This window comes from Oenanthe melanoleuca, chromosome 18, assembly GCF_029582105.1.
Source record: "Oenanthe melanoleuca isolate GR-GAL-2019-014 chromosome 18, OMel1.0, whole genome shotgun sequence".
Classification (NCBI taxonomy): domain Eukaryota; kingdom Metazoa; phylum Chordata; class Aves; order Passeriformes; family Muscicapidae; genus Oenanthe; species Oenanthe melanoleuca.
The window spans coordinates 2,341,688-2,360,249 of NC_079351.1; the positions used below are offsets into that span (position 1 = coordinate 2,341,688).

The 18,562-nt window shown below is 44.1% G+C and overlaps 1 protein-coding gene across 3 annotated transcripts in view; it reads left to right on the forward strand.

Moving 5' to 3' along the window:
- Positions 1 to 18,562, forward strand: part of LOC130260354 (ATP-binding cassette sub-family A member 10-like) — a 29,227-nt gene that overhangs the window by 1,193 nt on the left and 9,472 nt on the right. Inside the window, exons 2-26 of one of the 3 annotated variants that reach the window (XM_056505646.1) lie at positions 1,180 to 1,289; positions 1,670 to 1,880; positions 2,299 to 2,457; positions 2,686 to 2,786; positions 3,003 to 3,229; positions 3,663 to 3,801; positions 4,131 to 4,316; positions 6,278 to 6,425; positions 7,013 to 7,184; positions 7,703 to 7,761; positions 8,182 to 8,292; positions 8,374 to 8,549; positions 8,836 to 8,955; positions 9,487 to 9,625; positions 9,735 to 9,825; positions 10,093 to 10,232; positions 10,652 to 10,771; positions 11,674 to 11,866; positions 13,663 to 13,829; positions 14,540 to 14,667; positions 15,017 to 15,154; positions 16,438 to 16,551; positions 16,899 to 17,069; positions 17,417 to 17,527; positions 18,138 to 18,266. In XM_056505646.1, coding sequence (XP_056361621.1) covers positions 1,188 to 1,289; positions 1,670 to 1,880; positions 2,299 to 2,457; positions 2,686 to 2,786; positions 3,003 to 3,229; positions 3,663 to 3,801; positions 4,131 to 4,316; positions 6,278 to 6,425; positions 7,013 to 7,184; positions 7,703 to 7,761; positions 8,182 to 8,292; positions 8,374 to 8,549; positions 8,836 to 8,955; positions 9,487 to 9,625; positions 9,735 to 9,825; positions 10,093 to 10,232; positions 10,652 to 10,771; positions 11,674 to 11,866; positions 13,663 to 13,829; positions 14,540 to 14,667; positions 15,017 to 15,154; positions 16,438 to 16,551; positions 16,899 to 17,069; positions 17,417 to 17,527; positions 18,138 to 18,266 — 3,552 coding nt within the window. In that variant the 5' untranslated portion in view covers positions 1,180 to 1,187. Of the gene's footprint in view, positions 1 to 1,179; positions 1,290 to 1,669; positions 1,881 to 2,298; positions 2,458 to 2,685; positions 2,787 to 3,002; positions 3,230 to 3,662; positions 3,802 to 4,130; positions 4,317 to 6,277; positions 6,426 to 7,012; positions 7,185 to 7,702; positions 7,762 to 8,181; positions 8,293 to 8,373; positions 8,550 to 8,835; positions 8,956 to 9,486; positions 9,626 to 9,734; positions 9,826 to 10,092; positions 10,233 to 10,651; positions 10,772 to 11,673; positions 11,867 to 13,662; positions 13,830 to 14,539; positions 14,668 to 15,016; positions 15,155 to 16,437; positions 16,552 to 16,898; positions 17,070 to 17,416; positions 17,528 to 18,137; positions 18,267 to 18,562 lie in introns of those variants that run through there. The other 2 variants (XM_056505647.1, XM_056505648.1) reach the window with 2 other exon arrangements.

Below are 18,562 nucleotides of genomic sequence, written 5' to 3' on the forward strand. Positions count from 1 at the left end.
AGCTGCTTTTCCAGCATTCCAGTGCCTGCTCTCTCATCACATCCAGATTCAGCCCCTGAGGGCTGAATAAAAATATTTGGAGGAGGATAAATTCTGTCCTGCCTGTCAGCACCACGAGGAATTTTCCCCAGGGGAACAGGACAACATCTTCCTTCCCTGTGACAGCAAGGTGTGAAGGGATTAAAAAGCTGCAAAAAGATTAAAAGTCTGGAAAAGCTCTGATTGTTCTACCTGAGAATCACTTAGAGAAGATCAGGGTTTTGTTTAAAAGCAGATTTTAGCTGTAGATGTGACAGCAGAGCAGTTTGGCCATGTGAGCAGAGCTCTTTTACACAGAGATACTGAATCTTTTTGCTCATTAAAGATCCTCCTGGTTATTTTATGGATGATTAATATCTCATCTTATTAAGCATATTATTATTATTTATGGATGGTTAATATCTCATCTGCAAAAATCTTACAGGAAGATTTATGCTTTACTTCCTTCCCATCACCAGCATTACCCAGGCAAAATAATTCTTGTTTTGCTCTGACCCTGTCACTTTGAGGGCTCTGCAGTAACACACCAGTGCCTGCTCGTGGCCACTCCATTTTATCTCATTTTTCATTGATAACCTGCCAGTGACATCTCTCCCACGCACTTCCAAGAATTTGTTCTCTTGTGGCTCCGAGTTTCCTCCAGCAGATGCTGTTTTCCACAAGAGCTCAGCTCACACCACAGCCAGGAGTTGCTCAACACTTCTTGGAGCTGAGCCTACAGCACATTAAAATTACATGCAGAAGGATTTCAGGGATTTTAATTGACTATATTGTTGTTTCTTGGATATGGAGCCCACCCAAGCAGATTAGGTCATGTAATGTGATAGTCCCTTTTTTATTTCATCAATAACTCCTCCCAAACTCCCCGTGCTGCAGCATGGAAGCCTGAAATCCTGATTCTCCTCAGTGTTTGCTGCTGAGCTGGGAGGCTGGAGTGTGTTGAGGGTGATGAGGTCTCTTGGACCCTGCACTGCGGGGGTGGTTGTGCTCAGCACACAACATCTGAATTTCTTCAGCTCCTTCTTGCTGTAAAGGAGAAAAAGTTTCACTGCACATCTGCAAGGACTGTGCAAATAAAACCAGTTGCTGCTGGTTTTTTGTTGCATTTGAAAGCAATTTTCAGAAAGAAATTTTCTCTAGGTTCAAAGATGAAGACAGTCCAGAGGAATATAAGTGTATTCCAGCAAACTAAAATTCTCCTGTGGAAAAATGTCCTGATCAAGTGGAGGATGAAGATGCAGAGCTTTCAGGTAAGAAAAAAAATTTAAAATAAAACCAAAACAGTAGCAAACTACTAAGAGTGGCCAATCCCTGCCTTGCCCCTAGACACCAACTTCTTTGGGTAAAATAGAACTTCAAGTACTTTTTGAGAAGCCTGGCTGGTAATGAACACTTGGAGACTTGCATTTTATTTAAATGGTGATGTTTATGTCTGGTTTGTGACAATGAGGGGATGGAGGAGCAGGTGATGGCGTGCAGAGAGTCCTTTCATCCACACCTAAAAATAGCTGTGACAGAACTCCTTTTATTGATATTTTAATCCTATAGATGCTGAATTTCTCCTTTAACCCCGCGGAGAACGCGCTTTCCTGCTGCCCTGAAACTCTCCCCTCTGCTCTCCCTGCTGCAGGAGTGGATCCTGTCGCTGCTCTTCCTGCCCCTGGTGTTCATGGTGGCCTCTCTCATGCACCAGGGCCACTATGCCGAGGTGCCCTTCACCCCCCTGGGCCACCTGGATGACCCAGCCTTCAACGCCACCGGGGCCACCGTCACCTTCACCCCCGCCACGGCCACCACCAGGCACATCATGGGCAGGGTGGCCTCCAGCTCTCTCATGAAGGGTGGGTTTTTATTTTTTTTTTTTTTTTTTTTCTTTTTAAATATTGAATTTTATCGTTGTTTAACCTGCTGTGTCGTAGCGGTTCTCAGACGTCGCTAACCAGGAGAGAAAATTCATCCTAAATCCTCCATCTCCACAAGTATTTCTTCTCTAGGATTTAAACTACCTGTGAGGCCAGTGTGCCCTTCTGGACTGGAAAGCTCTGCCTTAGTTAATCTTTTTAAAACACATTAAAAACCATTTTTTATGCATTTCTTCTCAGCTGGTAAAGTCTGAAGTATTTAGATCTGCTCTCCTGGCCAGTGAGAGCTGGAAAAGGAGGAGTTGCAGTGCTAAGAAAGCAGAACATTCCCTCAGTGCCGTGGACACATTGCCAGACCCACAAAACCTCATGGCAATACTCTTCTGACACTCCACAGGTATAAATCTAGAGGAAGTGGAGGATGAGAGAGCCATGAAGAAAGCCTGGATTTCAAATGAGGAAATTATAGGAGTTGTATTCAAGGACAACTTCTCCTACCACCTCAGGTTTCCTTCCTCCCACATGGTTATTCCCAATGAAGTCGTTGGAGATGTAGGTAATACAAAATGGGAATTTCAGGCTGGTTGCCTGGTGTGGACAGGGTGGGATTATTCCTTATTTGTTAAGTGATGAAATAAATTGTGGGTTTGGGTGTCTTGGGGGATTTTTTCTTGTCACTGTCCAATAGTTGAAGAGTTTCCCAAAGTTCCAGTGTGTTCTTGTCATTCCATTTAATAGTGAAAATTAATTACTTTTCATTAGTGTGATGCCCTTTGCCTTGCAGACAGCTGCCATAACTTCTCCTGGGAGTACTGTGACAGCCCAAGGTACTGGTACAAAGGCTTCCTGTCCCTGCAGTCCAGCATTGATGCTGCCATTATAGAGGTAAGTCCAATTTAGGAACCCATGGAGGCATTTTATTTTAAATATTATATAGTAAAGGCCAACTCTGCTGTGGGAATAGCAAGGGATGGGTTTGTCAGAAAATAAAGCTGACTAAAAGTTCATCCAGGGAGGATGAAGCATAATATTCCTTGTATAAATGCATCTCACTGCAGAAAATAAGCAAAACACTGATCTATTGACCTTGCATTCCTTTAGATGGTGACAAATCATTCTGTTTGGGAAGAAATGAAATCCATTGGTGGTGTCAGGATGAAGTCCCAGAGCATCCTCTTCTCCATCAGCCTGGAGTACAGTTACTTCATGGTTGTTATTGTGATGTGTTTCTTACCCTTCATGTATTTCTTATCAAGGCATGTCACACGAGAAAAGAAGCAGCTCAAAGTATTGATGAAGACCATGGGGCTGCAGGACATTGCATTTTGGTGAGCTCCTTATAAAATGGAATATGTTTGCCAAAACTCAGCCTGCTCCTGGGCCCTTGAGAAGCCAATTAATGATTTAAATGGGTTCATGACTTTTCTCCAGCACTCGAAGCTGTGAGATGGAATCCTGGAAAAGAAAGGAAACACGGTTGCGCAAACATTTCAGTCAGGCAATGAAAAAAAAACCACTTGCACTGCTTGAAAATTTTTATCAAGTATTAATTGCTGCAGCTGATCACTGTTTTTGTGCAGTTCCTCAGCCAGAGGGTTGAGCATGGCAGTGATGCCCTCTGCTCCCTGGATCACCTGTCTGCTCTGAGGATGTCAAAGAGAAATTACAGTGACAGGAAATAATCCAACACTTAGTTCAGACAGGTCTCTGTGAGCAGAGCTGTTAATCACCCCCAGGCTGATGGCAGCTTTCCCTCCCCAGGCTGTCCTGGAGTTTGCTGTACTCTCTGTACGTGCTGCTCTTCTCCTGCCTGCTGACAGCCCTGCTGCTCAGGGAGCCCTTCTACACCAGCAGCTTCCCTGCAGTCTCCCTCCTCCTCTTCCTCTACGGCCTGGCCTGTGTAAGTCAGCTTTAAAGCCACATTTCCTCCCCACATGATTTATTGCTCTCTTGAGCATGGCTCCAGAGCCTTCTGCAGTGCTCAGGACCTTTGTGGTCCTGGCTGAATCATCTGAGTGGCTTCTCCAGGTCAGCAGCAGAGATTTGATTTGCAGCCTGAAGGGCTGGTGGGCTCTGGTTTGGCTGCTAAAGGCCCAGTTTGAAACTCAGATCAACCCACTGAGAAGGGTTTTAGTGGATTTTATTCCTCCTGGTGCCTGGCAAATGGAAGTGCTGCTGTTAAGGATATTTGTTTCCTCCAGTGGTTGAAGGAAAGTTCTGTTCTTCCAGATCCACCTGGTTTTCATGCTCAGCTCCCTCCTAAAGACTGCCAAGCTTGTCAGCTCCATGGGCTTCCTCATCATCTTCATCTTTGGCTTCCTGAGCCTGGCAGTGCTGATAGAAGAGGTCCCTGAGCCACTGAAGTGGTTTCTGGGTCTGCTGTGTCCTTTTGCATTCAACACTGGCATTGCCAAGGTAAGGGGGCACCACCCCTGCAGGCAGAGAATGGCACAGGAATTCCTGCCCTTAGCTCAAAAATCCAGCTGTGAAGCATCCAGGTGTTTCACAGCCTGTTTGAAACCCCCATGTGAGCTGGGCTGGGCTGGGCTCCAACACCCCCATCCCATTTTCCCAGTTTCCCATTTTCCCATTTTCCCAATTTCCCATTTCACATATTCCTAGTTTCCCATTTTCCCAGTTTCCCAGTTTCCCATTTTCCCATTTTCCCATTTTCCCAATTTCCCATTTTCCCAGTTTCCTAGTTTCCCGTTTTCCCAGTTTCCCATTTTTCCATTTTCCCATTTTTCCATTCTCCCATTTTCCCAGTTTTCCATTTTCCCAGTTTCCCATTTTCCCATTTTCCCATTTTCCCATTTTCCAATTTTCCCAATTTCCCATTCTCCCATTTTCCCATTTTCCCAGTTTCCCATTTTTCCATTTTCCCATTTTTCCATTCTCCCATTTTCCCAGTTTTCCATTTCCCATTCTCCCATTTTCCCAGTTTCCCATTTTCCCAGTTTCCCATTTTCCCATTTTCCCAGTTTCCCAGTTTCCCATTTTCCCAGTTTCCCATTTTCCCATTTTCCCATTTTCCCAGTTTTCCATTTTCCCAGTTTCCCAGTTTCCCATTTTCCCAGTTTCCCATTCTCCCATTTTCCCAATTTCCCAGTTTCCCATTTTCACATTTTCCCAGTTTCCCATTTTCCCAGTATCCCATTTTCCCAGTTTCCCATTCTCCCATTCTCCCAGTTTCCCATTTTCCCATTTTCCCAATTTCCCATTCTCCCATTTTCCCATTTTCCCATTTTCCCAGTTTCCCAGTTTCCCATTTTCCCATTTTCCCTGTTTCCCAGTTTCCCATTTTCCCAGTTTCCCATTCTCCCATTCTCCCAGTTTCCCATTTTCCCATTTTCCCAGTTTCCCAGTTTCCCAGTTTCCCATCAGTCACATCTCCACAGCTCTTTCTAGCTCTGGTAATCTATTTTTTGATTTCTTAATATATATTTTAAAAATCTGCCTGGGAGAGGAGATTTCTGCACCAGCAGAAAAAAAAAAAAAGGGATTGACTTTTTTAATTCACTCTTGGGATAATTTGTATGAGAGAAGGAAAATTTAAAAAGATGTTTATTGCTTTTTGGCATGATCAGTCTCACGGGAGGGTGAGGCACTGAAGGTGTTAGATCCAATGCCAGAGCATCAGAAACCAATTTAATTCTCACTTACAATGCCTTATGTTAGTTTTTTAGACAATCAAATACTTCACAAAGTTCACTAGTGTCTTACACCAATCATTAATTGCTTTGTCTTTCATGGTTTTACCACAATGAGTAGTTTTTTAACCAGTCTTATAAACTTACATTGATACATCTCAAACTTTTAACTAACTTTCTAACAGGTTCTACTGCTAAACTTTAAAACCTTCTATTACTTAACATACTGCTTTGCTGACACAATACATATTTCTGTTTGCTTAAAATGTGTTTCTACTTAAACCACAAACTTATATTCTTGTTTTATGTCGACTTTACTTTCAATGCTCAAATTCTCCAAGGTCTGAGGTCAAACCTTGGATCCATCTCTGCCTCTGAGCCTGTGTGCACGAGGCCTTGGGAGCTTTCTGTGCCTGCATTTTTCAAAATTCCCCATATATATTTAAATCAATCATTATGCAAATTATAATGGTTTTGTTGTGACTCACATCAATATGTGGTGTTTTGAATTGATGTCCTCTAAAACTCTGATCTTTCCTTCCATTTCTTGAAAATTCTGGATTAAATAATGAAAATGTCTGCATGGAGTAAATTAATTTTCCTTCCCCTTTAGAAAGAAAATAAGAGTTGGTCACTACTGCAGATGATTTCTGGGTTAAAAGAGTTAACATGGCATGTGCATATTTTTCCAGCCTGAAATTTATTCTTCTTTCTCTTTGATTTCAGATTTTCCATTTAGAGAAATATAAAATAGGTTTCTCCTTTTCCAACCTTACGGAGGAAGCACACTTTTTATTTTCAACATACATACTGCTGGTGTTTGACTCGGTCCTGTACCTGCTGCTGGCTCTGTATTTCGACAAAATTCTGCCAGGTGGGAATGATTTATTTATATTTACAATGGTTCATGAGGTATATCAAAAAAGTAATGGGCTGCTCCTTTCTTGGGCTCAACCAAAATAAAGTTTGGACTAAAAGAATTATTATTATTATTATTATTATTATTATTATTATTATTATTATTATTATTATTATATTGCTATTATTGCTATTATTACTATTATTACTATTATTATTACTCTTATTACTCATTATTAATAATTTTTTATTATTTTTTAATTTTTATTTTAATTTTAATTTTTATTTTTATTTTATTTATTATTTATTATGTCACGGAGTGACTTTTCTGTTCCTGGCACACACCAATGACAAAAAAGTATTTAACATTTTTTTCTTTCTAATTATGAGATTACAGTGTAACACTGTGCAGGGCAATAATTCATTCACAAAAATTGAATCCATTACATAAACCCTGAATCCAACCTTCTTGTCTCCTTTGCTCCAAACCTGGGGGTTCTGACTGGAAAAAGCAGCAATTTTATATTTATTTGAAACTCCTAAAAGTTTAGTGTAGAATGGTGCCTCTGGTTAATGACAGAACATTTTTTGCTTTCCTGGCAGGCAAATATGGGATCCCAGACCCTCCCCTGTTCTGCCTGAAGGCTTCATACTGGATGAGGAGCAGGAGAGGCTCCACCAGGGACGTGCCCAGAGCCTCAGCAAACCCTGAGCAGCAATTTGGGGATGATGTGGAGCCTGTGCCCCCCGAATTCCTGGGGAAAGAGGCCATCAGGTTAAGAGAGAAGGAATTCCTTGTGTCTGCTTTAGTGCCCCCACTCCTTCCATCAGCAAAACATTTTGCTTCACAGGGAAAAAAATAAGAGATTAAAATATCTCACAGAAAAATTAGAGATAAAAATATTTCACAGAGAAAAATTAGAGATAAAAAGATAATTCAAACTTTACATTCATGATGAAATTTGGGTAAATTTATATTAAAAATAACAGGGTTTTTGTTTGGTTTGTTGTTTTTCTTTTCTGTAAAACTGTCCTCTGTTGCAATGGGCTTGGCCTTGTCTTTGCCAGTCTTGGTGCCCCATTTTTGGTGCCAGGTTGTGATGTTCATACCTGGCTGCAAAATATGTCAAACCAGGGAATCTCAGCTTTGTTTCCCAGCACCTCTTTTTATTTATTTTTTTTTTTCATGCCATTTCTGTCATGGTAACTTAAGGTCCATAAAAATGTAAAAGGGCAGCAGGGAGAAGCCTTTACAGAAATCTCTAAATAACAACCTCCTTACCTTCCTTTTAGGATCCACAATATTAAAAAAGCCTATAAGAAGAAGGACAAGAAGACAGAAGCTTTAAGAGGTATGAAAGTTGTGAGATTGATTCCTGTTAAAGACAAGGAAACACCATTGTGCAAACAGTCAATAAAAAAAAAACAAAAACACTTGCATTGCCTGAAAATTTATGTCAAATATTAATTGATGTGACTGATTGCTATTTTGTTCAGTTCTTGCTGATTTGCTGGTTTTGATAAGACTAAAGAGAAGAAAGATTTAATTTTTTAAAAAATATTTTCATTTCTGTTTTTCCTGTTAAATGCAGACCAGCTCCTTATGCCTTTAGTTAAAGGTTTGCAGAGCTTTGCCCAACTCAATCAGTGCTCTTTTGGCTGATTATTATCACTTAATTCTTGTACTTTTTGACTTCCCTTGCCTTTGACAGTGTGTGTGGGGACAATTCAAACCTCATTTCTCCCCAGACTTGGTGTTACTTTTGTCCTAGGCCTGTCTTTAAACGTTTATGAGGGTCAGATCACTGCCTTGCTGGGCCACAGTGGGGCTGGCAAGACAACGCTGCTGAACGTGCTGAGTGGGCTCAGCTTCCCTTCAGAAGGTAGGAGAAGGCTGGGATGGATGGGTGGCCTTGAAAAACCCCTAAAGATCAAATTCATCCCTCCATGCCATTTATCCCCAGGCTCTGCCACCATCTACAACTACAAACTGTCTGAGATGGGAGACAGGGAGGAGATCAGGGGCTTGGTGGGGATTTGCCCGCAGTTCAACTCGCACTTTGAGGTCTTGACAGTGAGAGAAAACCTGAGAACTTTTGCTGAAATCAAGGGCATCAAGTCCAAAGAGGTGGAGCAAGAGGTGAGCGTGTGTTCCCACCATTCCATAGAGGTGCAAAAGGATTTGCACTGGGAAGCTCAAAGATCTGGATCTTCTGAAAATTGAAGTTCCAAGTCCTGTCCAACCTGGCCTTGGACACTTCCAGGGATCCAGGGGCAGCCACAGCTTCTCTGGGAATCTATACCAGGGCCTCACCTCCCTCACAGGGAATAATTTCCTTCTGATGTCTGATTTAAATCTAAATCTACCCTAATAAAGGATGGAAGCACGATGGCTGCTGAGAATGGACATCCTTGTGCTGTTTCAGGTGGAGAACATTCTGGAACTGCTGGATATCAGCAACATTCAAGACACTCAAGCTGAAAAACTGAGTGGTGGACAGAAAAGGAAGTTATCCATTGGAATAGCCATGCTTGGAAATCCCCAGGTAAAGCAGCAGGCATGGCTCTGTAATACTGGGGATATTCCAGTCCAATAGAACTAAAACATAAAACATTGGATGTGCCATTGGATATTACTGGGAACCAGGAAAAAGCAGCTTTGAAGCCTTGGGTTTCTCAACCTGCTCAAGGACAAAAAATTATAACAGTGATTAAAGACCTGCAGGGTGTGTGAGAGTATAATCACTGTTATAATTTCTTGTCCTTGAGCAGGTTGAGAAACCCAAGGCTTCAAGGATGCTCTTTCTGGTTCCCAGTAGTATCCAATGACATGATGTATATTTGGCTCTAGGATTTCAGACTTCTTTGAAGTGCTTATAATTAGAATGAATAAATTTCATATATATATATATTTTTAATGAATAACCCACCTTGCCAGGTGAGTTTTGAAGCAGTTCCATGAGCTCTCACACCCCCCAGAGCAGCTGGGTGTGGAAGATGCGCTGGCTCTCTTGCCCCCAGAGCACCAAACCCCAAAGACACGCGGTGAGGGATGCCTGACCCCCTCCTCCCTGCAGGTTTTGCTGCTGGACGAGCCCACAGCAGGGCTGGACCCCCTCTCCAGGCACCAGGTGTGGAGCCTGCTGCGGGAGCAGCGCGCGGGGCGGGCCATCCTCTTCAGCACCCAGTTCATGGACGAGGCTGATATCCTGGCAGGTCAGCGTGGCTTCAGTCCCCAGAGCAGCCCTGGGGGTAACCACAAAGCCCCAAAGGATGGCACTGACTGCTCTGCACTAGAAATTCCTTTGGCTTTTCCTTTCTCCAGACCGCAAGGCTTTTATCTCGCACGGGAGGCTGAAGTGTGTTGGCTCTTCTCTGTTCCTGAAGAAAAAATGGGGCATTTGCTATCATTTAAGGTATCTCCTTAACCCCCAACAAAAGGACACAAGAATTAATGAAATCCTAGAGCACATGTCATCAAAACAAATTATCTGCATTAAAATCCAGCTCCATTAACTGCAACAGCAGGGTTAGGGTTATTTAATCCAGAGTAGGGAATGAATGAAGAATATCAGAGTTTTCTTTTTATGCATCCATAAAATGGTAGGTGTTGCTTGTCTGGGTGGGTTTGGGGTGTTTTTATTCCAAACATAAATGTCTGTGTGTTTTTTCCCACACAATAGGATCCATGTCAGTGAGTCCTGTGACCTGGAGAATCTGACATCCCTGGTGAAAGGGTACATCCCTAATGCCACCTTCTCAGGACACACCCAGTATGAACTGAGATACAAACTGCCCTTAGAAAATGTGAATAAATTCCCAGGTAATGTATATGAAAATAATTGAGAATTATCCATAGAGAGAAAAAAAAAAAATAATGAGAAATGTGGGGAAGGAGAAATGCAAAGGGAGATTTTTTAGAGGAGTCACATCAGGACTTCACACAATTTTATCATACATTTCAGATCAAATTGTGTAACAAATGCTTTTCTACTGTTTGCACTGACAAACCCTGCAGGCTAAACTGGGTTACTGAGAGTTCAGTTCTCTTTCTGTTGAATGGAAAGAGAGAAATAAGAGAAAACCCTGCACAACCTGTGCTGCTCCGTGCCCATTTCTCACCCCCCTGCCCATCACTTCAGCCTGACCATCCCCCAGAGGATGCAAACAGTCTGAAATGTTGGTGCTGAGCAGGGAAACACCTTCCATGAGGGATGGCCTCTGTTTATTTCTGTCCTGCAGATCTGTTCAGTGGCCTTGACAGCTGCTCTGAGCAGGGAATTATCAACTATGGAGTCAGCATGACCACCCTGGAGGACGTGTTCCTGAGGCTGGAGGGAGAAGCCACGGCTGAGGCAGAAGGTACAATTCACAATCCACACCCAAACACAGCAGCTCCTCAGCCATAATCTCCAAAGGTTCAAATTTCACAAATCCCAGCCCAGGAGCTGGATTAGACCTAAATATGCATGTGCATGCAGATTCACAGAATTCACAGAATTCTGGGTTGGAAGAGACCTTCAAGATCATTGAGTCCAGCCCATGCCCCAGCTCCTCAACTAGACCATGGCACTGAGTGTCACATCCAACCTTTTTTAAACACATCCAGGGATGGTGACTCCATCACCTCCCTGGCAGAGCATTGTCACTGTAAGGCTGGGGAGTGGTGAAAGAATACAGCAACACAGGCTTCATCCAGAAAGCAGAAGCAATTTATTGCAGAAGTAATCACATTTTTATAGACTGGTTTGCAGAACCAACGACAGAATTAATCTCATTGGTCCAAGGAAGGCAACACCCCTTGTAAATATGTTTTAACCAAAACATCACGTTCCTCATGCACTTCTCTACAGTACCAGGTGTTAAACTTTGTTATTAATTCTTTCCCTTCTGTTTTCCTTCAAGTAGCTTAGGGAAACTCAAACTGTTGTTTTCCCTGACTCTCTCTGGCATCCACAGGCCATTCCTTTACTTTACTCTATCACTCTTTCCATGAAAAACTCTTTCCTAATATCCAACCCGTTGGACTGGGGCCCTTGGCACATCTTGAGGCTGTGTCCTCTGGTGCTGCCTGGAGAGAGAGACCAACCCCAGCTGAGCACAAACACCTTTCAGGGAGTCACAGAGTGATCAGGTCACCCCTGAGTCTCCTTTCCTCCAAGCTGAACACCCCCAGCTGTATCTCACAGGGTTTGTGTTCCAAACCCCTCACCTGCCTTGCTGCCACCTCTGGATGTGCTCAGGTGTCCCAATGTCCCCCCTAGGTGATCCCATCCCTGGGGAGGAGTGGGGAGCAGCCGCGGGGAGCCCCGAGGAGGCGCAGCCGTGCTCGCTGCTGCTGGCAGAGCCCAGCACAGCCCTGAGGCAGGAGCTGGCTCTCTGGAGGCAGCAGAGCTCTGCCATGGCACGGGTGCACTTCCTGCAGCTCAAGAGCTCGGTGAAGAACCTGCGCTCCATGTGAGTATGGCCTGGTGTGAAGGACAGGTGTCTGCCAGGAAAGGCAGGACCTTCTCTTTGAAATGGAGAATACAAACCCCCTTCCTCCAAATTATTATAAATTTGAAATTGAGGGTCTCTCAGGCAAAGATTTGGGAATTAGGAATAACAGTTCTTTACCAGGAAAATTAAAATAGAAATGCAGTATTACACAGAACAATCCCAGCCCTGCCAGAGTCAGAATCCAAGCTGACACCCGTCAGTCAGTCAGGGTGTTGGCACAGTCCCATTCAATGGTGGCTGCATCCTCCTGCAGGGGCAGATGTGGTTCAGCTGGAGCAGTGCTCCTGGAGAAGGTGCAGTTTCCTCTGAAGCTCCAGGGATGATGTGGAAAGGTCTGGTTTTCCTCTGGGATCCAGTGGAAAGAAGGTGCCTTGGTGTCCAAAATCTCAGTTTTTTTCGGGGTAGGAAAGGCTTGGCTCCTCCCCTGGCTGGAGCATCTCCCAGTGGGATGATGGAATTTTATCAGTCATGCCCTGGGACTCACTGGCCATGAACAGGAGATATCTCCTGGAGGGAGGATGGGCTGTGGGAAGATAAAGATGATTGCCCAGCTGGTTTAAAGATGGCCCATGAGCAGATAATATGTGCCACAGTGATAAGAGTCACTGCCTCACCTGGTTTAACAATGGGACAGAATCCACATCTCCACCCAAGACAGGGTACCAAAGGGTTCTCTCCTGGAGCTCTGCACTTGGTCACACCAAAGGGGGGGAACAATTTCTGCACCCCTGTTTCAGTGAGTTGGGATTAACTGATGCTTGGTTTCACTAGGAATGGTCTTGGTCGTCTGCACTCAGAGGAGGGGAACGATTTTTCCTTTCCAGTGCCAGTAACACAAAATCTCCCTTTTGTGCTTTTTCATTTCTATGCTGAATAATTTATGCAAGAGAGACCCATTTTCTTTCCAAAGAAAAGAATCATTTAGAATTACTTTTATATCAAATGGAGGAAGTTTTAAAATAAGTGTACAGAGAGTAAGTGTACAGAGGGTACTTTCAGGCTTCCTCTGCTTTTTTTTTTTTTTTTTTTTTTTTTTTTTTTTTTTTTAAATTTATTTTGTGTTGCCAGTATTTGAACTCATTTGGCCTCACTGGTGTTCAAGCTGGAGTTTCCTGGTAGGGCACAAGGAACTAGAGGAAGATGCTGATTTATGAAAAACTCGTATCTAAAGGAAGTCTGAAAAGCATTTTATAGCCCTAAAATATTTAGAAGATGCTGATTTATGAAAACCTTGTTTCCAGTAGAAGTCTGAAAGGCATTTCATGGCCCCAAAAAGTTGAGCAGTCTGAGGTTCTCTCCCTGCTACATCTTGAATCATTTGGTGAATGATCATGATTTGAGACTTCTGGAAGTAAAATTCTCTCTGGCCACCAGTGATAGTGAGGAAACGACTGGAGCTGTGCCAGGGGAGGTTTAGGCTGGATTTTAGGAAAAATTTTTTAGATTTTTTTTTAGTGCTGGGCACTGCCCAGGCTCCCCAGGAATGGTCATGGCCTGGGGCTGCCAGGAGAGTTTGGACAGCACTGCCAGGGATGCACAGGGTGGGATTGTTGAGCTGCCAAGGCCACACGTTGGATCCATGATCATTGTGAATCCCTTCCAAGTCAGGATAATCTGTGACTCTATGAAAATTCCCAGAAGTTTCCAACAGAGCATTGTGTAATCTGATCACCCCCCACCACTTCCAGCACACCAACGCATCCTGGCCACATTCCTGAGCCCCTCTTCTCTGTCTGTCCATCTCTCCACCGCAGCCTGCTGCTCTACGCGGTGTTCCTGCTGCCCCTGGTGCTGCAGCTGTGCGTGGTGGCGGGCTGGCAGAGCGTCAGTGCCTGGCACCTCTCTCCTCACCGCTACTTCCAGCCCCTGGGGAGGAGATCCCGCCTGGACACCACCTCCCTCCTGGTCTACAACCACACAGGTGAGGGCAAGGAGCTGCTCCTCCTCCTTCCCAGCCTGGGCAGGTGCTGCTCCGAAGGAAAACACTGGGCAGAGCAGATGGGTGAGATGTGGAGGATCCAAGGGGGGTGAAGGCTTGCATTTAATGAGGCTAAAATTTTAATGAGGGAGGAGGGAAGGGATTGTCTTCAAAGAGTTGTGAGGGAAACCAGCTGATGAGAGGTGTGCAAAGGGGTACCAGAGCAGCTGAGATAAGATGGGGACAGAATTCTGTCCCTGCCACAAATCCAGGTCTCCACCCTGCAATTTCAGAGGGTGGGATTTTCAAAGCAGGCGCCACACTCCAGGCACACTCATGCTGAGTCAAATTAATGGGCTGCTTCCAGAGTTTCACCTTCAACATTCCCATGAGTGGATGATATTTGATGTTGTTTAGCCAGCGAATGACACTGGTATCTTCATCAGATGGAAGGAAAATTCATTTTGTAGCACTTCAGAAAAGGCTAGGGGGAAAAAACAACAATGCAAAAATTCAGACTGAAATGCGTTCACTTCCCAAAAACTAACGTGCAATGATCCAGCACACATGTGCTGGCTGATGCCCACAGTTATTACATTTCCTGTGTTTGTGTTTGGTGGTCATGGATTTAAAAATAAAAACAAAAATGAAATCATCAAAGACTCTTTTGTTTCCCAGTGTTTTAATTCCTCTCTTTTTGGTGCTCACGCCAGGCACAGGCATTGACGACTTCCTCCGTGTGCTGCAGAGCCAGGATCTTACAGTGGAAATGGCAAAGGAGGAAAATATCACAGAGGAACTCCAACACAACGGGGCTATAAAAGTGTCCCGCAAAGGCCAGGTGAGGATTTTTTAAATCTCCCTCCAATTTCCTCACAAAAATTGAGTAATTAACAAGGTGCCTCCATCAGCTCTCCCTGTACAATGGCCCCATTGCCTTTTTGTACCACAGGTATGAAAATTAGGAAGTGTTTTGAGCAGTGAAGTCCATGTTAGAGGAGACCTTATCTCCCTGACCTTCCACCCCAAAATGCACATTTTTAGCACAGCAATATGGACTTCCAACACCTCATAATTTGATTTTTTTAGCAAACAAGGCATAAGCAAAGCTATATCAGGCCTGGATTTCCCTGGTGTGCTCAGATGGGAAAAGCCAGGAGTTCTCACCTTGCTTTCCCTGCTCTTTGAAGAGCTACAGGTTCACGGTGCTGTGCCACTTGGAGGCCATCAACTGCTTCCCAGTGCTGGTGAACGTCATCAGCAACGCCCTGCTGAGAGCCCTCAGCTCCACCGGGCACATCCAGGTCTGGAGCCACCCCTTCTTCTCTGTAAGTGAAGCCACAAGGTGCCAGAAAACCACTGAAGGTCTGTAAGAGCCTAAAACCAGGGATGGGCGCACCAGGCGGGCACTTTAAAATGTTGTTTATTGTGTCCGAATGATGCAGCAATTTATTTATTATTTAAAGTGCTGTTTATTGTATTCTAATGATGCAGCAATTTATTTATTATTTAAAATGCTGTTTATTGCATCCAAATGATGCAGCAATTCACAGGCCATGGCTGGCAGAGCCCAGCAGCCTTTTCAGCCCCAGCTGTGGGTTTGTCTGAAAGCTTCTTCTAGTTCTGGTTACAACGCATTAAATACTTTTAATTTACATTAATTTACATCTTAAAACATGCCACCCAATCAATACATTTCCTATTCCCTACAGCCTATCATACCTACTAACATCACCATATTCATGTTACTATTTTCCAATCACAAAAAGTTAGTAGTTACAGTTTAAGCTAGAAGTTGTTTTTCTGTTTTCTTGCAGTGGAAAATTCTGAGATCTTTTCTCTGCTTGCAACATGGCATTTTTGTTTGTCTGTGAAAATCTTTTTGCTTTCTAAAAACATCTGTTGTTTGAGGTGGATTTATCCTTGCTCAGAGTCATAAAAGCCCCTTCCAACCCAGTTTGCTTTCTTAGTTACCCAGTAAAACTCACTAAGCAATTATTTTCTTCTGCATCAAAACTTGCTATCATTTCTATTCCTTCTTCAGATTCTACATTCAAAGATCTTTCTGTTACACATAAATATCTGTGAGAGCTTCCTGTCAGCTTCTCATCCTTCCCAACACAGGTCTCACTAATTAATCAGGTTTTAATGGGAACCCTTTGTAGGGCTGTCTGAACATGTAAATCCACCTTCCTCCTCTGGAGCCACCACGTTTGACTCCATGAAAAACAGATCTGATTTTTCCCACATGGGTCTCAGGGGCTGCTTCAAGGGCTGGGAGGGTTTCTCCAGGAGATTCTTTATTATCTCAACCACTTTATTCAAGCTTTGGTTCATCAGTTGGTGGAAGAGAGAGCTCCCCACAAATCTGGGATGGAGGAGTGGGACCTGCATCCCCCTTCTCTCCTCACCAGCAAACACTTTGCATGGCTCTGGTTTGGGAAAACCTTCCAAAATTTAGGTTCAAATTCTTTTTTTGTTTTGTTTTTTGGTTTTTTGGTTTGTTTTTTTTTTGTTCATACTGCCCTGTAATCCATGAGAAATGCACTAAGATGAATGATGAAATGAATTGTAGGCATTTTCCACAAGTGCTTTTTTCTTGTGTTTTCAGCTGTTTCATCGAGGATACTGGGATTATTTTATGTCCTTTTATGTCATTTACATGCTGCTGCTATTCCCTGGTTTTCCTCCTCACTTTGCAATGGGCTACACGCAGGACTGCAAGGTAAATTCCCTGCAATGGAGCAGGTTTGGGGTGGGCAGAAGGGATTACAGCTGCTCTGCCAGAAGGATGAGTGAGTACAGAGCCATGGATTTAGGCTGGAAAACACCTCTGGGGTAACACAATCCAGCACTTTGATTGGCAGCTTGGGAGTGTTTTGATCCATGAGAAGTTTTGCCGCCAACACAAAATATTAAAAGGAAAAAAGAGAAAAAGAGGTCGAATTTTACCCCAAAATCACCATGGTGACTGGTTTTATTCCCTTTTCATTTCCTGGGGCCATTCCCTTGGGTGCAGTGGGCCAACCAGGCACAGAGAATAAATTATCCTTTAAAATTGTGCCTCTCCAGGCAGGAGCTCGTGCCCAGCTCAGGATCTCAGGGCTCTTCCCCTCAGCCTACTGGTGTGGCCAGGCACTGGTGGACATCCCACTCTCCTGGATCCTGCTCTTCTCCATGTTTGGGCTCCAGTTTGCCATCAGCAACAACATCTCTGGCAGTGCTAGCACCTTCTTCATGCTGGTAGGTCCCATTCTGCTCCTGGCTGGTTTGCTTGGAAGGGATTTGGGGGAAAATATTTTGTGTGGGGCAGCTGAGACACTGTGGGTGCAGATGGTGCTGGAACACTCTTGGTCCTCTGACTGACCTTCTTGTTTCACCTCCTATCCTTTGGGTTTCTCCAGCTGGAAATAAAAGGTAATAAATCTTGCCTTAATATATTCCTTTGCACCTCAGGGTAAAATTGTGGTAATTTCTAAATGCCCTGATCTTACTGTGTGATCATTTCCACTGCTCCCCATGGCTATAGATGAGTTTCTGGTGGATTACCTCACCCCACTTTCTCCAACAAAATCCTTTTTTCCCTGTAGGTCATGGGGATGTTGGGTTATGGGATTTCCCTCGTTCTCTTAATGTACCTGATCTCCTTCCACTCCCGCAAAGGATGGAGCTGTGATCTCTGGTCTTTTATCCTGATACTGGTGAGCACATGGTTGGACACCCACTGCTGGGTTTGCAGACATTTTGGGATCTTGAGCTAGCTGCCAAAACACCAGGCAGAGATGTGGAGAATAAATCTGGGTGTGTTTCATAGCAGCCAATTCTGTATTAAATTTCTGTCACTGTGTTCTGTTGCCACAATCCTACCTGGTTCCAACCTGAACTGGTGCAGGAATGGAGGCAAAAAATGAATTTATCACTCTGCTTGGCACCCCACATCCAAGAGATGTCAAGTGTTGAGACAGGAGCCATCAGGCTAGACACTGATCATCCAGGCCTGGCCTGGAAAAAAGTGGATTATTGGCATGGACTGGGCTGGGAATGAACAGGATGGGATCCCATGTTTGATTTTTCTGCCTGAAGCAGCCCTGTCCCTGGGAAAAAGTGTCCCAAACTGGCCCAAAGCAGCAGCCAGCCCTCAGACAGAGACAGCTGAGGATCTCCTGAGCCCTCCCTGCCTCTCATCTTTCTCATTTTTTTTGTCAGTTTATATAAATTCATCAGGGAATGGCAGAGCTAGACTCACAGAGTTTTAATGTGCAGTGAGTAACCCTTCCCATCAGCTGAATTCCCCCCTTGTTTTATTTCCAGGTGTGCTTTATTACTTTTTTCATCGACAGAATCGTCGATCACATGGACAGCTTCCACATCTCCTTCTACATTTTGTCCCTCCTGGTTCCTGTGTACCCCCTGATGGGGTTTGTGTTCTTCTGCCTGCACGTGAGTGGTGCTTCTGGGCAAGGAGAAGCCTAAAACACAACCCTGGGACTTTGTGACCAAAATCTGGGGGTGACTGCACCAAAATCTGGGGGTAAATGCCCCAAAGTCTGGCAGTAACTGCACCAAAATTGGGGGTAACTGCCCCAAAGTCTGGGGGTAACTGCCCCAAAGTCTGGGGGTAATTGTACCAAAATCTGGGGTAACTGGCCCAAAATCTGGCAGTAACTGCACCAAAACTTGGGGGTAACTGCCCAAAGTCTGGGGGTAATTGTACCAAAATCTGGGGGTAACTGGCC